Consider the following 23878-nt stretch of genomic DNA (forward strand, 5'->3'; position numbering starts at 1 on the left):
CTTGTAGACAATAATGATTAATATATGGAGCTAATTTCACTTCTACTTCTGCTACGATCCTAGTCTCAAATGAGGTGTGGGTGTGTCCTAACGGTTCTCGGCCAAAAGCACAGGAGAGGAATAGCCAATCACAGCCATGCAGTCACACAAGCAAAGACAGGTTTCAGTTCCCTGTCAGGTCAGCCTAGCTGCTGATTGTTTCCTATCATAAAGTGTAATGTGTTTATTCTTTGATTGCTTAAAGGACAAGTTTCATTAACACATTTAAATGATTTTACATTATTTTTTTCTTGTCCCTTGAAAATGGTAAATTGGGAGTCCTCACACATTCTGGAACACAGTTCTAGTGACCAGACACCAATGTCAAGCTATCACTAAGGGAAGTTTGCTTGTGACACATTGCAGAAACAACAGAGCCAGGAATTTTGGCCACAAGATGTTCTTAGAACGGACCATTAATGTCTGGGTGCTAATTGGAAATCACCCAGTCAGGAATTTGTCTGTTAGCTCAGAACAGAATAGCAGAGAATACCGTACCATTAAATGGCTTCCGTGATAGGCTGTGTATGTTGTCTACAATCTTCAGTTCATGCTATTTCAGAGAATTTAAAGCAACAGTAACACCAACAAATACACGTTTAAAAGTAATAAGAATATAATATACTGTTTCTGCACTGGTAGAACTGGCATGTTTGCTTCAGAAACACTATTATAGTTTACTTAATGGACAGCCATTCAAAGCATAAAAAGGAGAAAAGGCACATGTTTACAAAGCAGATAAGTTCTGTGGAATTTAATAGTATTATACAGAACTTTTCTGTTATAACCCTGTGCTACACAGCAGCTTGTTTATATAAACCGTAGTAGTGTTTCTGAAGCAAACAGAACAGTTTTGCCAGCGCAGGGCAACATTACATTGTATTCTAATTTATTTTAAAAAAAATCTTGGTGATACAGCTCCTTTAAACAGTCGTAGTAAAATGGGTTGAAACTTACCTCCACCTCCAAAAAAAAAAAAAAAACCTGGTTAAAGGGGTGGTTCATCTCTAAGGTAACCTTAAGTATGTTATAGACTGGCCAATTCTAAGCAACTTTTCAATTGGTCTTCATTTTTTTTATAGTTATTTGCAGCTTTCAAATGGACGTCGCCGACTCCCTTCTAAATAACAAATGCTTTGTAAGGCTACAAATGTATTGTTACTTTGTATTACTAATCCTTCTATTCAGGCCCTCTCCTATTCATATTCCAGTCTCTTTTTCAAATCAATGCTTGGTTGCTAGGGTCATTTGGACCCTAGTTACCAGATTGCTTAAGATGCAAATTGAAGAGCTGATGAATAAAAAGCTAAATAATTCAAAAACGGTCAATAATAAAAAATTAAAACAAATTGCAAATTGTCTGCAAATATCACTCTCTACATCATACTAAAAGTTATCTCAAAGGTGAACAACCACTTTCAGGGCAAGTCCACACTAGGCGTTTTGGGGAGATTTGGTCGCCTTGCGACCAATCTCCCCAAATGCCTTCCCTCACTCTGCGCCGGCTAAAATGAAAAAACGCTGGCGCTAATCACAGTTCGTTTTCCGAAGTCGCACGAAGTTGCCTCACGGGGAAACTTCAAGCGACTTCGGAAAACGAATCGCCGCATGTGATTAGCGCCGGCGTTTTTTTGATGTTAGCCGGCGCATAGTGAGGGAAGGCGTTTGGGGAGATTGGTCGCGGCAAAAACAGGGCGATTAGTCGCCAGGCGACAATCTCCCCAAAACGCCCAGTGTGGCCTGACCCTTAAACAAATGCTGATATGCCACCCAAGGCTATTTCACAAGGGATTTATACTGATAGTGGGTTAAGCTGGCCATAGACGTGCAGACTGTTGGACAAGCAAACATCTTCTGACCTGTAACTAACCATTCAGATTAAAATAAAGTAGTAAAAACAATGCTCGGGCCATGAAATGACAGACAGTAATCGTACGAAAGTTATGTCCAATAAGTAGTAGTGAGTCTGATGTCGTCAGATAGGCAATAAAGGCAGAGAACTAATCGTTAGCCAATATAGATCTTTTAAACTGTCTGATCAACTGAACAACTACTGATCGACATGGTACAAAAATGTCGAGACAATCCATACATGGTCCGAAAATCGCATGAAAGATGGTCTGCGTCTATGGCCAGCTTTATGCATGAAGCATGATGACTGTACATTCATATCTCAATTTGGAAAGAAATCCTAAGTCACAAATATTGTCACACTTAAGTTTACAGCAGGTCCGGACTGAGAATTAAAATAGGCCCTGGCATTTCAGGTACACAGATGCCCAAACAGCCTCCACCAGCCCACTAAATAGTGACTTTCTATGGGACCTTATAGCAGCCCCTTTGGCATTTGCCAGAACCCACAGATTGCCAGTCCGGGCCTGTTTTACAGCAGTGGAAATCTAGAACAGAGATCTTTACCCACTCAAGGAAAGCAAGTGGTGTAAGGTAATGTTGCTGCCTATTTCAAGGCAACAACTTCAGACAATGCAGTGCTAAGTAATATCCATGGAAACATCTATTTAGGTACAGAAATTGTCCATGTGACACACTGCCCAAACCTTTATATCTGCTTAAAGGGATTCTGTCATGACTTTTATGGTGTAGTTTTTATTTCTAAATTACACTGTTTACACAACATAAAATGTCATTCCTGAACCAACAGGTGTATTTTTCAGTTGTAATATTTGTGTGCAGGCAGCCATCTCAGGTCATTTTGCCTGGTCATGTGCTTTCAGAATAAGCCAGCACTTTCGGGAGCCGCTTTCTGGCAGGCTGTTGTTTCTCCTACTCAATGTAACTGATGATGTCTGAGTGGGATTTGGATTTTTACTATTGAGTGCTGTTCTTAGATCTACCAGCTCCATGCAATAAATTGGTGGAAAATCCCTTTGAAAGCTTAAAGGAGTTCAGTGTAAAAATAAAAACTGGGTATACAGGCTGTGCAAAATAAAAATGTTTCTAATATAGTTAGTTAGGCAAAAATGAAATGTATAAAGGCTGGAGTGACTGGACGTCACATAACATAATAGCCAGAACACTACTTCCTGATTTTCAGCTCTCTTGGTTTAAACTGACTGGTTACCAGGCAGTAACCACAGACTTGAGGGGGGGGGGAGGACATGGATCATATCTGTTGATTTTGAACCTGAGCTGAATATCAATTACAAACTCACTGAACACATATGTACCATGTGGCCCCCCTTCAAGTTGCTGACTAGCTCAAGAGTTATTGAGCTGAAATGCAGGAAGTAGTGTTCTGGCTATTATGTTACACATCCAGTCATTCCAGCCTTCATACATTTTTGGCTAACTACATTTGAAACATTTATTTTGCACAGCCTATTTAACCAGTTTTTTTCAACACTGAACTGTTCCTTTAAAGGAAACTATACCCTGAACAATGTAGGCCTCTAAAATATATTGCACAAAAGAGCTCATATGTAAATAAATCATTTTCATAATATACTTTTTAGTAGTATGTGCTGTTGGGTAATCATAAATAGAAAACTGCCATTTTAAAAGCTAAGGCCGACCCCTGGGATTCTGCAATTCACACAACAACACATTAGGTCACATGAGCCAATTAACAGACAAAGTTCTGTCATTTTCTGTCACACTTCCTGTTGCAGTATTTCTGGTCACGTGATCTCTGAGGCAGCACAGAGGATATCAAAATGTGGCTCAGGGTAAATCGGCTTTATCGATATCTATATTCCTTTAATACGCTCAAGTATTAATTTTAGGGGTATAGTTTCCCTTTAAGTTTGTAAATGTGTACCGTTTACCTTTGGCAGGGTACCCTCAAATTAATAGACGACATAAACCTTGGTGAAACATACATTCCATTAATAAACAGTCACAACGTGTTGTAGAAACCACACAGTATATTTATTGACATATTACTCTTGCATCTTTTCTATGGTTTCTTCCTTGTATTTGCCCTTCTCTTTGCCAACTTGGCGAGACTTGGCCTTGCGTTCCAAGATCTTCTTGCGATCTTTGTCGAGCTTTAGTCTTGTGATCACCACCTTTGGGAAAGAACACAACAGAGGTAATGTTTCAGGCAGAAACAGGGGGTACACAAAAAGTAGTATAGCAGTCATACAGGCACATTTTATCCCCATTAGTGTTACACCCAAATGTTGAACATATGAAGGTTGCATTGGATCCACAGATTTATTATATATGACATATACATGTGTAAGGCAACCAGACCACTGGTGAGTAGATTTTTCAGTATTGTTAAAGTTAAATGTGGTATGTGCTTATAAACAATAAACCTCTCTTACATCAAAAGGCAACCAGAGTGGGGGTCATTCCAAATTAAAAAATGTATCCCGTCAATTTACATGACAGAATTGGAAATTAAGCCCACAAGTCAAACTGGCCTTAAAGAAGAATTCAACACTAACATTAAAAAAACCCTACCCCCCCATCCCCATCCTAAGTATTACCCCAGGCAAATGAATCCAACGTTTTACTTACCCCCTCAGTGCAGATTCAGACATCAAAGTTCACGGGCACCATCTTCTCCTCTTCTGAATGAGACCGGCGTATCGGCACATGTGCAATTTTCTGTATCGTGACAAATGCGCATGAAACTCACGAAAATTGCCAAAGCGCCAGTCTCATTCCTAAGATAACCAAAGCAGCCGAAAATGGCATCCGTGAACTCCGATGCCTGAATCTGCACAGAGAGGCAAGTAAACCATTAGGGGCATTTGCCTGGGGTAACACTTAGCCTGGGGTGAGGAGGGTCTAGGGTAAGGGGGTAGGGTTTTAACTTTAGGGTTTAGTTCTCCTTTAAAGGTAATAGAAACTGCAACAGAGCTGTGTATCCAGAGCTACCACGATTAATCATGTAGTCCATGTTCTTGAAGGAACAGTTGTGTAAAAATAAAAACTGGGTAAATAGATAGGTTGTCCAAAATAAAATAAAATGTAAAATAAAATAGCCAAAAATGTAATGTATAAAGACTGGAATGACTGGATGTCTTAACATAATAGCCAGAACACTACTTCCTGATTTTCAGCTCTCTGGGTTAGTCAGCGACTAAGGGCAGAGACACACGCTCAGATTTGGAGAGATTAGTCGCCCAACGACAAGTCTCCTCTTCTTTCTTCTTCGGGGCAACTTATCTCCCCAAACTGCCTCCCGCCAGCTAGAATGCGAATCGCCGGCAGGATGGCAATCTATGCACTTAGTTTTCCAAAGTCACCTCACAAGGAAACTTCGGGCGACTTCGGAAAACAAAGCGATCCAAGTGCCATCCCACCGGCGATTTAGATTCTAGCTGGCAGGAGGCAGCTCAAGGAGATAAGTCGCCCCAAAGAGGAGGTGATTTATTGCTGGGCGACTAAATTGTGGATGCAATAAACGAGCAAGGTTAAACCTGCTAGTAATACCCATGTTGTGCCGGTGTGTTCTGTGTCTACGCTGTTTTTGAGGTTGTCCAAGTCCTCTATCATCGAGCACCTGGGATTCGTTTGATTCTGGACGGCCAGGGTGTGCGAGTGTAAGTTTTTCTTTTTTGCAAGACATCCAGTCACACCATACTTTATACATTTTTGCCAACTATGAAAACTTCGAAATCATTTTTAATTTTGCACAGCATATATCTATTTACCCAGTTTTTATTTTTATACTAACAATTCCTTTAAGAGATAAAATATATAAAGGAAAGCTTTTGGCCTTTAATTTACCCTAGACAGAGTATGTAGTTTGTGTTCAAACAACATTGGGCACACCCAGTTAAGTAGCCAGAATTGTAAGGAAAAGTTCTACAGCAAGCAAAACACAACGGCATAAGACCATATGAACATCAACATTTCTGTTCTTAGTTCCAGACACCGTTGCAGCTACTAGTTCCGCATCAGTGTCAAGTCACTTTATGCAGTCATTAGATAAATATTTCTAATGCTCTCTTTTTCCCATCTTTTCTCTCTTATTACAACCATCTCTACTCCTGACTAGTCAGCCTGACTTTTTTCTTCTGACTTGCCCTCTAGTGGTACTTGACTGGAAACTGCATGAAGAATCCCAGGAGCATCTCATATATTGCTGCTGGGTATGTAGCCTGTTAGCACTAAGGTCAGAACCAAAATCAGTATCTGATCAGTGATTTGTGGGTCGAGAGAGCAGACAAATGTGAAAATGGCAGCCTGTTTTGGAGGAGTTGGTAGGTATATTGAAAGGGCAGAGCTTTTTTTTGTTTTGTTTTTACAAAATACAATCTGCCAGAGCCAATTAATATAAAATGGAAGAATTAGTGCCAGTGATGGGGTGATGTTGGGGCAGAAAGAAGCAGATTGACATTTCCCCCCGTCATAGGTAGTTGACACATGAACCATCTGGTGTGACACGGCTCTTGATCTCAAAGCAAATAGGCAAGCAGTCCCTCTACGCAACACTGGAACACACAACGTCTACCCAAGAGGGAAACTTATAGAAGACATTAGCTCCATATTACGAAACATATTAAGGATCATTTAAAACAACTGTTTTACAACACAAAACAGGAGTCAGAGGCAGTACGTCCCCTTAAGATGAAGTCAATAATTAGTGATGGTGCTGAACATATACTTTGCCTATTGTTTTAAAGAAATAATTATTTCTAACACTAAAGTAATAGAAAGTAAAAGTGGCTTCAAACATCCTACTCTCCCTTCCGTTCTGCAGGTCACCGTTTGCGGTGTATTAAGTAGTAAAACAAAATAGCCTCTTTATGATGATCTGCTCCTTAATGCAAAGCCTAACACTGCAGCTTATAGAAGTTGATTGTTTATACAGAACTCAAACAAATATTCGCAGCGCTAGCATGTGCATCCAGGGAGGGGATGTATTAGGAGTTCAGAAAAAAAAAACTCCCTTGTTTTATAATTAAGTGAATTAAATCTCCGTTTTTTGTCCTGGCCAGTGATCTATTTAGGAAAAATGTATTGACCCAGGGAAGAAAAGCTAAGCAATGAACAGACATCTTACCAAATATCCAGCTTGTGCAAGTAGAATAAAATGTATTTGTACTCTACTGCATGTGTATGAGATTTACAACGCTGGATAAGATAAGATGGGGGAAAATATATAGCGACTAAATTCACTAATAGTAGCCAAGGATTCCGTTAACACACAAGTCTTATGCCATCTAAAAAGAGAATAGAAGTGTTTATCCATTACAACAACTTTCTACCAGCAAAATTCTCTCTTTAGTTCAACATTATCACAACAACTAAAGGAAGAGCTATGTCTAGCACTACTTGGCAGGTATATTATGCACCTGGATACACAAACTGATCCTTATGTTAAGACTAATGCACCTAAGCCATAAAAGAGTGCAACACTGTACCCTCGAAGTATAGTTTCATTAAGACAGACAATACCAGCTAAATAGAGAACATGCACACTGCCCACATTTGTAAGGTGAATTAATATACAAGAACATGCAGTTTTTGCACCAACTTCAAGAAGTAGAAGGCAATTTTCCTTTGTTTAAAATGCCATACCCTAAACTCAGCATGGATTTGACAAAATAAAATTAACAATGTATCTTAATTCATGAATTTCTTCTGCTGTTCAGACCTCAAAATTTAAGCTGTGTTAGTTTTCCAAGGGTTAGTGACACTTAAGTCATGCTGAGAGAGGCCAATATATAAAAAAAAATTAACACTAGCTGAAAAGAATAATTCCATCTAGAACATAATAATCAGTAATGGTGAACCACTCATCCACTAGTTTTCCCCTTTGAAGCCTGTGTTCAATAAAGTGTTGACATCTTAATGTCGCACTATAAGAGCACATACCTTGCTGGGGTGGATTCCGACATGAACAGTAGTGCCATTAGCCTTCTCACGCTGCACGCGCTCAATGTAGATGACGTATTTCTTTCTGTACACTTGTACTACTTTGCCAATCTGCTGGCCTTTATAATGTCCACGAACCACCTAGAAGCATGGATAGGTTATTATGTATTCAGAGTTTTGATGCATTAAAACAAAGAAAGGTAACAAAATCCTACTTATTTCTTCTGCTCATGAGGTGCAGAGTCACTGGACAAAACACCGCTCCAGTCCAGAAGAATTAATCTACCTCCCAGTTAACAGCCCTCCATACACCGGTATAAAGGGAAAGTCTCAGAAGGGAGGTGGAACGACTAAGAACTGAAGACCGTTGTCTACAAATCAAGAATTTAGACAAAAGGGTCTACTATACAATGCCCAAACAATGCAAGACATAAACAAATGAGGACTAAGGAAATGTAAACCTGTAATTTGCAATTTACATTTTTCTAGTTGTCAAGATATTAGCAGTTTTAACAATTTAAACTGCTGTTCAATTCCAACTGGCCTGACATCAGTATGAAAAGTATGACGTTGCTCTGCTCAGCATTTTAGCAGAACATTACTTACTATAATTTTCTCACACTCTGCACAATTTATATTAGTTAGAGGTTTACAATTTAAGACAGCTGAAACGGATAGAAAAGGGGATTTCCTCTTCTAGCACAAACACTTTAGATTGTAAGCTCTTTTTTGCTGGGCCCTTTCAACCTCTACATTAGATTATTGGCAAGTTGTTTATTCAGTGTCTAAATCAATTTATTGTACAGCAATGCAGAATATGTGGGTGGTCAATAAAAGTGTTAAAAAATAAGACTTTACTTAGAACAGAAAGCTGTTCATGCTCTACTATTGTAAAATTATTTTAATACAGAGTAAAAAAAGTACAAACTATGCTCATACATAACTGACAGCCACTGCATTGCTTTAATTACGCACAGTACACATTTAGGGTAAGGGCACATGCTAAGATTCGGGGAGATTTAGTCGCCCTGGCAACAAATCTCCTCTTCTTGGGGCGACTGATTTCTCTAAAAAGCCTTCCTGCTGGCTAAAATCTAAATCAGCAGCGGGATGGCACTAGGAGCGATTCGTTTTCCGAAGTTTCCTTGTGAGGCAACTTCGAAAAACGAAGCGTTCCGAGTGCCATCCCGCCGACGATTTAAATTCTAGCCAGCTGGAAGGTTTTTTGAGATTAGTCGCCCGAAGAAGATTGTCGCCAGATGACAATATCCTTGAATCTTAGCATGTGCCCTTACCCTTATGCTGAAGTATAATTTATCTCTTCCCAGGCACCAAAAAAAAAAGCTTACAACAAATCAAACAACCCTAAACTAAATCCACAGGCTCTTACCTGCACTTCATCATCTTTGCGGATGGGCATGGAGCGGACACTGTATTTCTGCCTGAGCTCCTTAGAGAGGGGAGAGGACATGATCTTTCTGCGGACATGAGAGGGGGCATTGAAGTGCCTCTTGCGGTTCTTGCTGCGGTCTGAGGTGACAAACGGGCTGAACTTCATGGTTACTAAGAGAGGGGAAAAAGTGTAAGTCATTAATGGACTATACAGATTTTTTTCTACAACTTATGAATATTAATACTGATATTGTAACAGAATAAAAATGCACAGCAAATTTAAAATCACTGGCAGCTGAAGTGGTATCAGGAATCCTAGCAAGTCACCAGCAGTTGCATAAAATTACTTCTAACACATCACTGATTAAAAAAAAAAGCAGCATTAAATATCTGTAGTACTCTAGATCATTAACTTTGTGACCCATAACTATTATGCAGCACATATATATAGCCAAGTGCCCTAGTGTATACCATAATGCCACCAGACCTAAAACATTGATTATACGCCATATTCAGCTCCCACTACTGATCGTAAGTTAAAATCCGGACTTACCTATACATACCTACTACTAGCCAACCTGGGCACACACAAGACAATATAAAGACTACCAATACAGACAAGTGTATCCCTACTAACCCAACATCTACTGACAAAGCTGGTCATAGATGCAAAGATCCGATCGTACGATCGGACTTCCCCATCTCCCGACCTGCCACTAACCATTCCGATCAAAGTCTTACCAGTCAGATCAAATAACGTAGTCAGACAATGTTCTGCCCCTGACAGCAATCGTATGATATCTATGTCCGACAAAGCTGGTGACAGTCTCCCACTGAAAATCGTACGATCGGCAATACACGCAGGGATATTATCGGCAGCCAAACGCCGCCGGACGAAAAATGTCGGGACTCTCCACGCACGGTCCAAAGATCGTACGAATCCTCAATTCGTACGATCAGATCTTTGCGTCTATGGCCAGCTAAGTTAGTTTTTGATTAACCCAATAGAATCTATGAGCTCCCAAACAGATCTGGATCTAGGCTTTCAATGGCCAAGTAACTTGTGGTCAAATATCAATTGTTTAACCAATCAAGTCTGCCAGAGGCCAGCCCAAATGCGTGTCTATGTGCATTTCTTATATACATAGATGTGTTACTTTGCAGATAACAGAAACATCACAGCAGTACATTTCCAAAGCCTTAGGTGTCAAACCATAACTAAAGCCCTGGCTGCCCTCCTGGTGCACTAAGCCGAAGAGACAACAAGCTACCCTGTAAACAAGACTCATGATTTCTAATAATTTTATTTTAATTTAGAAAAAAATGAGAATATCAATGTAGAGCCCGGAAGTCTGACAAGATGAAACCTGTGAGGTGTCCCCTGACTATCATTGCACATACAGCTTCAGAACAGTAAAAGCCACACGAGATGTACTTAAAGGGAAGTGTGTTCCAGACGCGACATAACTACTGCAGCACCGAGTACAAAATAATGAGCATTGCTGGTGCCACGACAGGCCCGGCATATTCACACGGGAGAAGGAGGCTCAGATGTCAGTTCAAATTCTCCAGTTAAAGATCATTAAATCCCAGCCATAAACGCATGTGAGGCTAGTCAGGACTGCATGTAGGATGCTGGTGCACTGAACAAGAACCCATCAAGCTCCCAGAGGGCAGATGGCAGCGGATTTTAGGTTTCCAAAACCCCGGTAATTCCTTACCCAGCCGCTCGGTCTACTATGGCCGCCGGAAAAGAGAAATACTAGTAACTTCCGCTCGCATTAGTCGAGCAGAGAGGTATCGCGAGAGGCATGTGCATCTACGAGATTACGTCAGGAGATGCGTTTACGGCGTGACGTAATAGGTCCTGGCGGCGGGGAGGGCACAACATTGTTGTGGAATAGGAATGTTTTGAAAAATGGAACGTGCTGGAGATAATGGACAAATATTGAGCTTCCTGACCTCTTCCCAAAGCCCAAGTCTTTGTAAAAAAAAAAAAAAAAAAGAATAATGTCACAGGCATCTGATAATCTGTGTAACTATAGTTTTTAAAGGGCTTGCTTTTAAATGAGCTTTTAGTATGATGTAGAGTGATGGTCCGAGACCATTTGCAATTGGTTTTCATGTTTTATTTGTGGTGTTGGAGTTATTTAGCTTTTTTATTCAATGGCTCTCCAGATTGCTATTTAAACAATCTAGTTTCTATGGTCCATATTACCCTAGCAACCATGCACTGATTCAAATAAGACAAATATTGATAGGAGAGGGTCTGAATAGAATAAGACGAATATTGATAGGAGAGGGTCTGAATAGAATAAGATGAATATTGATTGGAGAGGGTCTGAATAGAGTAAGACGAATATTGATTGGAGAGGGTCTGAAGAGAATGATGAGTAATAAAGGTTAACAGTAACAATACGTCCATAGCCTTACAGAGCATTTGTTTTTTTAGATGGGGTCAGTGACCTCCATTTGAAAACTGGAAAGAGTCAGAAGAAGAAGGGAAATAATTAAAAAAAAACAAAATAAACAATGAAGACTAATTGAAAAGTTGCTTAAAATTAGCCGTTCTATAACATCCTAAAAGTTAACTGAAAGGTGAACATCTCAGACATGTTCACAGAGTTTCAGAGAGAAGGTGTTAGGTCATTTTACAGCCCTGCTAAAGTTTGGGAAGAAGTCATTTTTCAAAACATACTGGATGCGGATATTTTTTTTTATAACTGACATGTTTTATTAACTTTCATTACACATGAAATGGGTTGTCCGCTGATTGCGGTACCCTTTCATCAATGGTTACTTATTAATGAACAAATAAAAAATAAAAAAAAGAACGAGTAAAGAAAAAAAAAGGAAAATGAGAAGAAAAAAAGAGTACATACAATTAGCATATGTTTAAAATAATGGTAGCTATATGGCAGTGGGGTATTATTGTTTTTACTTTTTAGAATATTTGAATACTGACTTTTTCCTGAATATGTCCCCTCGTTACGAGTGTAGGGCCAGATAAAGTTAAGAGTAATTTTCACAGGCTAACCAAGGAACCCATATTTTGTCATAGGCTGCCATATCGTTGTTCGATGTATATGTAAGCTTTTCATTGGTGGCTATGCCAATTATGCGGAGCAGTTTTGGACTCCAGTTCTTAAGAGGGATAGAAATGAGCTGGAGAGAGTGCAGAGACGTGCAACTAAATTGGTTAGAGGGATGGAAGACTTAAATTATGAGGGTAGACTGTCACGGTTGGGGTTGTTTTCTCTGGAAAAAAGGCGCTTGCGAGGGGACATGATTACACTTTACAAGTACATTAGAGGACATTATAGACAAACTAGACATTAAGCCCGTTAAATTAACGGGTGCTAGAGGTCCGTGGGGCACATGCGCAGTAGCGCAATCCCACGGACACAGGGACTGGACGCAGAGACACTTCAACTTTATTATATAGGATAGCAGTGAACCTTTTTACCCATAAAGTGGATCACCGTACCAGAGGCCTCCCCTTGAGACTAGAAGAAAAGAACTTTCATTTGAAGCAACGTAGGAGGTTCTTCACAGTCAGGACAGTGAGGTTGTGGAATGCACTGCCGGGTGATGTTGTGATGGCTGATTCTGTTAATGCCTTTAAGAATGGCTTGGATAATTTCTTTGACAGACATAATATCAAAGGCTATTGTGATACTAAACTCTATAGTTAGTATAGATATGAGTATATATAATTAATGTGAAAGTATGGAGGGGTGTGTGTATGGATGCTGGATTTGGAGGGGTTGAACTTGATTTAACTATGTAACTATGTAATTATCTTTGTCTTTAGGGATACTAATGGTAGTGGCTTGGATATTTTTACATCCCAGGTGTATGACTTTACATTTATCAACATTGAATCTCATATGCCACCCAGATTGCCAGTTTGTCAAGATCCTGTTGCAAGTATTTTGCATCCTGGATGAAATTAATTGGGCTGGTCATCTGCAAATACTGATAAATTACTTACAATACCCTCCCCTAAGTCATTAATGAACAACTTAAATAAAAGTGGACCCAATACAGAGCCCTGAGGGACCAAATATTATTCAATATTGCCTACAATATTAGGATGGGTTTTTAGCTATGCTATATGTTCCTCTCTCTTTTGTTTCAGGTTAGCATCTTAGTAACATAGGCCCATACTACCAGTTACAATCACGGGTCAGTGACCCCCCCCCCCCCAAGCTGCTCCAGGGAGACATGAGAAGATGAAAAATTACCTCTGAAAACAGGCAACTTTGAGCAGAGCTGGAAACGTGGCAAAGGGTGTAACCAATGTGGCCAAGACACACCTGAAATATAAATGTACAGGGTTGGTGTCTCAACTAGGTGGCATTTTTTGCCTCTCCATCCACACATGGGGTCGATTCTGGCCAGAAAATAGCAGAATCTACCCTTTGTGTAGTAATAGGTGGATGCTGTTCATATCAGTTAATGCACACATGAGCCATTGTGTGTCAATTCCCTATGGAATTAAACACAGCTAAATTAGATAGGGATCTTCTTTTCTTAACTGTTCATGTACTAATTGGAAATGCATCTTCTCCTCATTGGTTTATGTTTATTCTTCTATTTATTATACACATACGCCCACTTCCTTCTCACTGAAATTTCTGGCTGTATAGGGGAGCCGGCGGCATTCAGCACATTGCACTGCAAGATAGGAACCAATCAGCAGCTAGGCTGACCTGATAGGGAACTGAAGGCCATCTTTTCTTGTGTGAATTCAGGGCTGTGATTTGCTGTCCCAGGGACTGTTAGGGCACACCCACCCCTCAATTGAAGCACAGACAGGGACCAGAGAACATCTATCGGGAGCTTCAATAAATTAATCAATATTAATTTGCCCCCAAAAGTAAAACCAGCACCATATAGTATACATTATTGCCTACAAGATTAGGGAGGGGTTTCATTTAACCTATATGTCTCTTTAAGGCAGTGCTGAAATCAAGGGCATTAACCACTAGGTGACAGTGTGACGCTTTCTTTAAACGTGGATCTGAAATTTAATTTATTTTAACTATTCGCAGACTATATTATTTGATCAAACAAACCAAACCATTTGGTTGCATGAAATATATTTAATAAAGGTTGTTTTAAAGAAAACATGGGAACTGTAATTTGTTTGCTGTGATTTCTCTTATGTAAGAAAGTCTATTTAAGAGGTGTACCACTGCTCTTCAAATGTATAATAGTGAAGTTGAAAGGACACAGCAGGACTTTGCAATGAGTCCAGCCCAATGATGAATGGAACCCCATTTAATTTAGCAGTTAAAAAATAGCTAAACCTTTAACTGCAGAACTGACCTGCAGGTTGTGCTGTTTTTTTCACTGTAATAATAACCACACAGATGGATTGGATTTTGCATTAAAAATGGCAAGGCTCAAAAAAAGCATTAGGAGGGAAATGTTCTGTGGTCCAAATCTGCTGCAGCAGCAGCTCATGTTTTCTCCTAGCAAAGAGCTGAAACCAGCTTGGTGTTATAATGCAGTTTTCTCAGCATTCCGTGCTTTTCTTGTGACACAGCAGTGTATGGAGAATTCATAGCTCGCCTCTACCTAATCATTTTGGGCAGTGCAATCTAAACAGTAGCAAAAGTAGCATTCATTCAATGGGTCAGACTATGTCAGTGGATGAGACAGGTATATCTGGATACTCCTGGGTGTAAAACTGTGCTGTCCAAAAAGTACACAAAGCTATTGTCCATACACAAAATTGATAAATGAACCCATTTGTAATTAATTTTTAAGTTACTTCGCTAGTTAGTCCTTGTTACATTAAAGGAGAACTAAGCCCCCTCAACTGCCCTACATCTGCCCCCTTTACCTCTCCCTCCCCGAACAGTGTGTTATCTATATTAGCACTCCTACTGGGAATCCTGAGAGTAAGAAGCACAGCAGCGCAGAATGTTCCTCAGCACCATTTTCTGTCCATTCATATCCACTTTGGGTCTGTACACAACATAGAGCCTGCAGGCACTTGCAGAGTTGGGGCTAGTCAGTAATCCACTTCAACCGCCTGCAACTTGAATTTATCTCATTGTTTCAATTAATAAAAACTCCCATCCCCGATTTTGCCTTATTCATTAATAACATAACTCGAATAAATCAAATCAGGAAAAAAACTGATAAAATTGAGCGAAAACCCTAATCATATAATTTTTTCAGCATTTTTTCCCAAATCGCTCGATTTTTTTTGTTTTTTGCCGAACCCCCCGAAAATATCAAATTAACGGGTTAACCAAGCGCAAATCACAATAACTTCCAAATGGGATAGAACATCTCCTATTGACTTATACATGACCTTGATAGGTCTGAGATGGTGGATTTTCAGATTCAGGCTTTTTGAAGCATTGAGGTATAAAAAATCCGAGTTTTGAGGTTTAGTAAATAGCCCCCTAAGTTCTTCAAATTCATACATTGAGCAAAGCATATTGAAGCTGCAAAAAAGACATGGCCAAAAGCTGTGGACAAATAAAGGGCTAAAAGAGAAGAGTTTAGAGCACCTATAGTAATATGCCATTAAATAGCATTATGAAATAATGTAAATGAAATTAAATATTGAACAGGCTGTATCAAAGAACAGCAAACTAGGAGACCTTCAAGGTGAGACTAACATGATTTGTGTTACTGCCAGTCTTACCTCCAATTTGTATCCTTTCCAGTGTACATCAATAAATACATTCCTTCTAACTGATTTTGTTTTGCTTATACAGACAACAGTGCAATAGCTCTTATTTAGACTGTATTCAATTTATTAAAAGGTCTACAAAGATTGATCAATATCAAATGATTGCAGTGACTAGATTTATACCTAGTTGCATGTAAAGCAACATAAATCTGGTTACTGCACAAGAAGCTAAGTCATAGATCATTAAGGAACACACAATGAAAGGTCCACACTGGGAAATCATCTGTGTATAAATCCTTTCCAGCAATATTTTTTACAGTTCTTTACAATTCCTTTCAGTACTAAAGCGATAATGATATTAAACTAAATATACCTACAGTATACCTTACATTTCAAAAACATGCACAGTTTAAATTCCAGACTGTGGTTGTGCAGCTGAATGACAGTGCTCATAGTCCAGCATGGATAATAAAATACAGCACCCACTATATCATTAAGAAAGAACAACAAAGAATCACACTTTTCTTTACAGTTGAATTAGGTCAAAATGTATACAAAAGATTAGAAGAGCTATGTGTACAGTCCAGTTTGACTCACAGGTCATCACACAGTAAATATGCAATGCATTATATTAAAAAAAGGTATCTGGACACCTACCTGTCGAATCTGTTATTTCAAAACCGAGGTTATTAATATGAAGTTGATCCTTTACTGGTATAACATACTCAACTTTAGGCTTTAGAGGAGATACATTCAGCCACAGGAGAACTGATGTTGGCCAATCAGGCTTGGCTTGCAGTCAGCAATCCAGTTCATTCCAAGTCAAAACTCTGTGCAAACTAATCAAATGTCCAATCCCCGTCTTATTAAGCTAATTCTGCTTGCATTCTTCATGTGGCTGTTATAATTCTGGAAGAGGAAGGCCTTTCCAAAACTGTTGCAGCAGAGAAGGAAGCACAGTATTGTAAGCTATAGTGTTAAGGTTTGCATTCACTGGAACCTGGGGTTTAAAATCGCTGAAAAGGAGACTACAACCTAAAGTTGGAAGGGTCTGTGAGAGTACCAGACCATGCCCCAGAGGCCCCTATCAAGGCTCTAAAGTACCCAAAGCTGCCACTCATAGGGGCAAATTTACTTACGTCTGAAATTTTCGCATGTTTCGCATGTTACTTTGTGCTACATCAGATGTTATTCTGTAGTGACTACGCACATTTATCAAAATATGAAACTTCATCTCGGGAAATGAACACTGGCATACTTTCACCAGCAAAAATTCGTCAGAACAAATGTTTCTTAAAAAATATCCTCAAAAGTGGCATTAGCTTCAAATGGCTAAAAAAAGTGTAAACTTTAAATATATTTAAGTTACAACTTATAAACATAATCACACATTAAAATGCCAGTGTTTTGTCTTTTTTTATGTCTTTTTTTGAAAATAGGATATGATGTCACTGACATAATAATGCTGAGGATGTAGCTTCATCTTTTAATCTCTTGTTATATTCCTCTCTTGCTGCTGAGAAATGTAACAAGTAATGTAGCAGGCAGCAGAGGGAGCAAAATCTAGAAAAATGATCAAAAAAAGAGCAATTGAAAAAAAATTCTGTTAATTTCTGTTAATAAAATCACACAATTTAATACTTTTGACTTATAAAAACATCAGCAAAAATCAGCACAAAAATTCAGCCACATTCCAATTGCCAATTGCCCTTTCCCTACTCTCTAGGGTCCCATCTAGCACCCTGCCCCATCCATTCCTGTTGTGAGGAAATCGAAGGGTGTATGTGGTGAGATGTAAAAGGAGGTGGGAAAAAAGTCAAAGAAAAAAGTCTGAAGAAATACAAAAATAAAAAGGTACACTCAGGGGCGATCCTGGCCATTTTACCGCCCGAGGCGGCCTTCCTTTTGCCTCCCCCCACCCCACCCACTGCAGTCACCTTTTCAGCACTGGAGGGGGTCGGGGGCGGTCCACGTCCCTAGTGCAGAGAACGCAATTGCGTTCTCTGCACTATTAGAGCCGAATTTCCAAGTTGAAAAACTAGAAATTCAGCTCTTAGTTACCAGGATCTGCATTTTTGCCAGGTGGGGCGCTGCCGTCTGAGGCGAGTGTCTCAACTCGCCTCATTGGTGGAGCGCCCCTGGGTACACTTAGGGGTTTTTTTACCAAACCTAGAATTTACCTGGTTGGGCATTTTGGGGCATAAACCTGAAATTTTCATGGAGAAAAAAAACGCAAATGTTTTGAGATTTTTTATATCCCGAACTTTAGCACGGAGCAACATTTTAAATGGCCAGGCTGTTAAAATACTGACCAGGTGGCAGCCCTAGCATAGATACAATTAATTATATTTAAGAGGTATTAGCAAAATTGATTGACAATTTTCCTTTCATAAATGAACCTGTCTCCATTTCTAACTGTAACATTTCCATGTGTTTATGATACATTACCAGGTCTGAGATAAATGCTATTGTTGTGCTTTGTTGGAGCAAGGTGGCAGCAGTTGTCTGGTGAATTGCTCACTTCCTGTTCAGGAAACCGTAGGCCAAGATTCAAGTAGTCAGGACACCAGGCCTCCAGATGTTACAAACTACAAGTCCCAGAATCCAGCTGCTTGAAAAATCGCTGATCTATTCATCTGGAAAAGCAGCTTATGCACAAATAGAACGCAAATATTATTATTATATATAAGCAGAAATACCTAGGGAGGCACTGGTATAATTATAAAGATATATATTTTCAATTATTTCTGCATAGAAAGGGAATAGCTGTGATTTAAATGCCTTTTTTATGTTCCTTTAAGGCAGGCTCCCTTGTGGATCCCCTACAGAGCAATCCTACATGTTGATGGCAGCCCAGTTTCCAAGGGAACCATTGAGGGAGGGAGACTGCAGTTCCAGGCTCCATGAGCTCATTCTGTGTCTGCCAGTACTGAAGGAGGAGGGAGGGGCAGCTGCTTTCCTCCCTGCTGCCTGCTATCTAGCCATCCTCAGCATCTTCACAAGCCCAGCTGCTGATGTGTGGCTTATACAGTGAGCAGCAAGATGGACACAGGATTCACATTGCTCAGCTTATATCCCTGCCAGACCTCAACATGGTAAGAATGCAATATCCAATTCCCTTTGCCCTTTCTATGGAAGGTTGTAGATTATTCTATATACTGTGATAATCAAGGATTGTTATAGCTAAAGGTGTGGGTACATTACCAGGTGCAAATGAACAGTTTCATTTAATTGGATAATATGTTTAATTGGCATATTTAAAAATAACTGCTGTATATTTAAGGCAATATTCACCGAGAATGATATTATACAGCTAAGCAACAAATATTCTGATTCTTCCATTTGGGATGGGCCTTTAGCTCCTGCTTATCTGCTTGAATGTGTCTTTTCTTTGAGATGCTTAAATTCATTTATTCAACGGGAGATGAATCTGTTAGAATGTATGTGCAGTGTTTTACCTTTATTCTTTAAAAGAATGAGACAGGATGTCTATTCAAACATTTCTTCTGAAAATGGCTGCAAGGACTAATGGTGTGTATAAATATTTTATAAGGGAATACCTCTGTACATGTCTGCCTTGAAAAAACATTATTATTTGCTATTGCAAAAAGGTGATATTATGGTATAAAAAGATACCTTATGCTATTTGTAACCTTTGTGAGAATGATTATGGCTTTACCCAATATTATGTTATGTTGCATAGCCATGATACAGCTAATAACATGATAAAATGGTGATAATGTGGTATTGAAGTGTTTTGTATAGAGATTTGTGTGTCTGTGTAGTAAACTGTTTAATGCTGTGCAGCAGGCATGTCCCAGATGCAGCACTGCCTTGAACTCTCTAACAATAATATACCCTGTTTTGTATATGCCCATTGTCTTTGGTGTGTCCTTGATTAGCCATTAGGAGATATATAATATGTATATCACTTGTGAATTGATATAGTTATACATTTTAGCATTACTGAAAATAGAGCCTGGGTTGTATCCTGGTTGGTATCTCTTTCTCCCATGTATCTTGGTGAGAAACACATGGATATCTGCTTTGCACCATTTTACCCCCTAGATTACCTTTGCTACTACAATGTATAGTGGATGAGCTAGAGGCCCATGCAATTCAATGTTTGTGCTTTGTGCAGTGAAATATGTACCATTCCAACAGCGTTAGTGCTTGCCAAACCAGTTTTCAAAAATCAATTTATTATTCTACTATAACCATATATTTCCGGGAGCTAATGCTGTAAAACCCAGACTGGATATTGCTTTTTTTTTTAATTATTATTCTTTGTTCTGGGAAGACTGCTTGTGTCAGACTGTACAAGTATGGCTTCTTGTGTTGCCACCATCTTTGCCAGATATGGACATTACATTGGAGAGCTCATTTGAATGAAATCAGCAGACAGATTTGATTCCTGATGAAGCAACTGGGGTCTGTCACTCAACATTAAAATTGTCAGCTCTACTGAGAAGATTTATCTGTTACACATAATGCCCTTTGTAAGGGCACACTGGGCGATTTGGGAAGATTTAGTCGCCTGGTGACTAATCGCCGCGACTTTGCGGCGACCAATCTCCCCGAACGCCTTCCCTCACTCTGCGCTGGCTAAAATGAAAACGTTTGGGGAGATTGGTCGCCGCAATGTCGCAGCGATTAGTCGCCAGGCGACTAAATCTCCCCAAATCGCCCAGTGTGCCCTTAACCTTTTTTATCCAGTTAAATGTATCTCATCAACAATTGTCAGATTGTCTCTCCAGGTTAACATAGATAATGCACTTCTTTGTTTCTAATCAAATGTCCAAAACTGGTACATAGCAAGTAGACATTCCAGTTACACTATATCTCTATAACTGCTATTTAATATACACTGCATACCAAATTTTTAATTCCATACCCATAATATTACCCATAGTAAAATAATCCATTCTGTTTTTAAGAGATTTAATTTAAGGTAGGGTTGGGACATCCAGGTATAAATAGTGGACACGCAAGAGTAGACATGAGTTAAAGGGGTTGTTCACCTTCCAAACATTTTTTCAGTTAAGTTCAAATTGTTCTCCAGAAATAAATACTTTTTTCAATTGCTTCCCATTTTTTATTTTTTTACTGGTTTTCCAAAATCTGAGTTTAAAATTTAAGGTTCCTGTCTCTGGTGTTTCAGTCTGGCAGCTCAGTAATCAAGCTGCAGATTTTCCGAACTGTTACAAATATGCTACATTAGTTAATACATTTTTCAGCAACATCTCTGTATTAGCAACTGTTAGCATTCTGCTCAGCAGGGCCAAAGATAACAAATCTATCAACTAAATGTATCAATTTAGAACAGTTTAAGAGTCATTGACCTCCCCTCTCAGCAGCTTTAGAAAGGTGAAAAATTAGATTTTGTTCTTTAATATTAGAAAAACAGCTACACAGAAAATAGAAAGTAATTTGAAAAATAGAAATTTTCTGATGAACTATCTGAAACCAACTGAACTGGAAAAAGTGTTGGAAATGGAAGGTGAACAACAACTTTAGCTTAGGGATGAGATAAGGAGAGGAGAGATAGATTTGTGTGTCATCAGCATAGTGGTGGTATTGGTGTTTGTAGTCTCCAATAGTGATGGGCGAATCTCTACCTTTTCGCCAAAAAATCTGCGGATTTCCTGCAAAATCGCGAAACCGAAAAATTCACGAAAACTCTTGAAACTCGTGAATTTTTGCGGGATGTTTGTGAATTTATTAGTCAGTGGCGAAACTCGGGAATTCGCCACTAATTTGTGCCAGGAGAATTTATTTGCCCATCACTAGTCTCCATTAAGAGATGCATTAAGCCTTACGTTACAAAGATGGGAATATTCCCATTAATATACAGTATAGTTACATTCATGGAAGGATTTAGTAAGTTTACCCCTAGTTGCTTTCATGTTATCATGTTATTGCTTACACTTCCTGAGAAGTAGGGTAATTTAACTGCTGAGGTCCCCCACACCTATAAGTACTCCATTCTGGAAAGCAAACACCTGTGCTCAGGATGAAGGGAAGGGTGAAAAAGTCCAAAACTTGGCAGTTCATCACAAAACAAGGATGAGGATTGCACACTATTATCAGAAACAAGTCAAAATGTATTTTATCAAACTCACATCAATCAATAATTGGCCCTACACGTTTCGACCACAAAAGTGGTCTTCATCATGGGAAAAATAGATCAAAAGTACAAATATAAAAAATACAGATAAAAAGGCAAAACATGTTTACATCTGTTTTTTCACTTTGTGCCTTGCACTGCACATTGTATAAAATGCCTAAAGGGTATCACAGGCCTTAAATGGACTAGAATTAGTAGTCCATTTAAGAAGTAGTTTAATAATGGGGCTAAAGTTTGGAATTATTGACTTATTTTCATGTCTGCCCATTTGTCACCCTTAAGATATGCAACTAGACTGCAAATAGTGGAATTTTTGTTGGTAGAAATGAAGAATGATGTGAAATATTATCTGATAAAGTGATCATTAGTCCCTCGCCCTGTCAGAGAGGTAAGCATGTGTTAATTACCATCTAATCTTCTGATTCCAAGATATGTTATCTGTGCCTGGTATGTGAGTATTATTTGAGTGGCAAGCATTTATTCTTTATATAAAGTGCTAATATGCCACTATAAAATAACAGGAGGATATTTTGAATTGACTTGATTCTGAAACTTTGCATTAGACAGCAGCACAGGTCATCAGCTTACATTTACTTTTGGCGATTTCATGTTGTGGCCTTCTTAAGTTAGAGTAAAGTCAGCTCCAAATGGCTTAGTAACCTACAATGAGTTTCAAAAATATAACCTTTAAAAGGAAAAGCCTTAACAAACTTCACCAGCAGCATGTGGTTGTGGTTATCTGTGTGGGAGGCATAGTTTTCCTGGATATTAATAATACCTTTAATATTTATTCCCCTGTCTTTTGTCTTAGTTATTTCTCAGACCACCCCACTGAATAGTGAATACAGCTCTCCCACTAGCACATCAGCAGCCTAAGGCTATGATCAAGCCAGGCCATTTATCCGTAGGCTGAGAAACAGCCTGACAACTCACCTCACCACCTTTAGCATCCTTACTCTACTCATAAGCTACCATACAACACTTCTTTGATTCCCTTTTCAAATGCACAACTCAAAATTTCCCTAGTGTTTTACTGTCTTTTGCAATTCCTTTCCATACTCCACTAGACTTCTCTCTAATGTTTTTATAAGCCATCTTGTAAAACAGACTTGGCATACAGCACATTTAGACCACAGCTGTTGTGCCCTATCAGAGCTGCCATGTGTGAAGCAATAGGAGCAGTGGCAAGTGGACTTACACTCAAAAAACACTAGGTTAAGCTTGTCACTGACACTGGTGTAGGTGCTTTGTGTATGGGCCAAAATGACACAATTTTGCCCAAAGCATTTGTGCCTGTACCCCTGATAAATTAGCCATTTTGTATGTATAATAAAAAATCAATAGCCTTTCTGCATCTTAACAGTGGAAGTAGTGTGTAGTTTGTACCATCCTACAGCTGCTGGTATATACAGGGCCTCTGTACTCTTATTGTATCTAGTTTTTCATTTGATGCAGCTGATGCAACTGTAAACCTGCCTGTACAACTATCACACTAGCTCCCATTTGCTGATTCATTAACTTGTATGCTTGGGAACATACATTATATTTTGACAGATGTTTGCTGGGTGCATTAAGAAACCCAACCAGACCCCAGGCATCTAACTTTGTAAATGACCTGCAGCACAAGCATGTTATATATTGAATTATTGGGATACGTGTACTTATATAAGTACACGTATAAATATAATATAAAGCAATGCCTATGATTATATATGTGTCTTTATGGGTACATATGCAGGCACGCAGGCCTTGCAGCTCTTATTGTACTGTAAAGTTGCAGATTTTTCTGGTATCACCTTGTAGATGTCCTTTTAAAGAATGCATTATTAATGTGCAATACTAAAAATTACTTTTTTTTATCTGAA

At 39.0% G+C, this 23878-nt stretch overlaps 2 protein-coding genes across 3 annotated transcripts in view; one reads left to right on the forward strand and one right to left on the reverse strand.

Moving 5' to 3' along the window:
- Positions 1–3905: 3905 nt before the first annotated feature.
- On the reverse strand, positions 3906–11055 carry rpl26.L (ribosomal protein L26 L homeolog). Its single transcript, XM_018252183.2, has 4 exons — positions 10950–11055; positions 9227–9399; positions 7837–7977; positions 3906–4067 (listed from the first exon to the last, which is right to left on the reverse strand). Exons 2-4 carry the CDS (start codon positions 9392–9394, stop codon positions 3939–3941), a joined length of 438 nt encoding a protein of 145 aa, XP_018107672.1. The 5' UTR covers positions 9395–9399; positions 10950–11055; the 3' UTR covers positions 3906–3938.
- Positions 11056–18330: 7275 nt separating this feature from the next.
- Positions 18331–23878, forward strand: part of jakmip2.L (janus kinase and microtubule interacting protein 2 L homeolog) — a 70131-nt gene continuing 64583 nt past the window's right edge. For both annotated transcript variants that reach the window (XM_018252184.2, XM_018252185.2), the window contains exon 1: positions 18331–18981. The gene's annotated coding sequence lies outside the window, so the exon portion shown is untranslated. The remainder of the gene's footprint in view (positions 18982–23878) is intronic.

This window comes from Xenopus laevis, chromosome 3L (genome assembly GCF_017654675.1).
Source record: "Xenopus laevis strain J_2021 chromosome 3L, Xenopus_laevis_v10.1, whole genome shotgun sequence".
Classification (NCBI taxonomy): Eukaryota; Metazoa; Chordata; class Amphibia; order Anura; family Pipidae; genus Xenopus; species Xenopus laevis.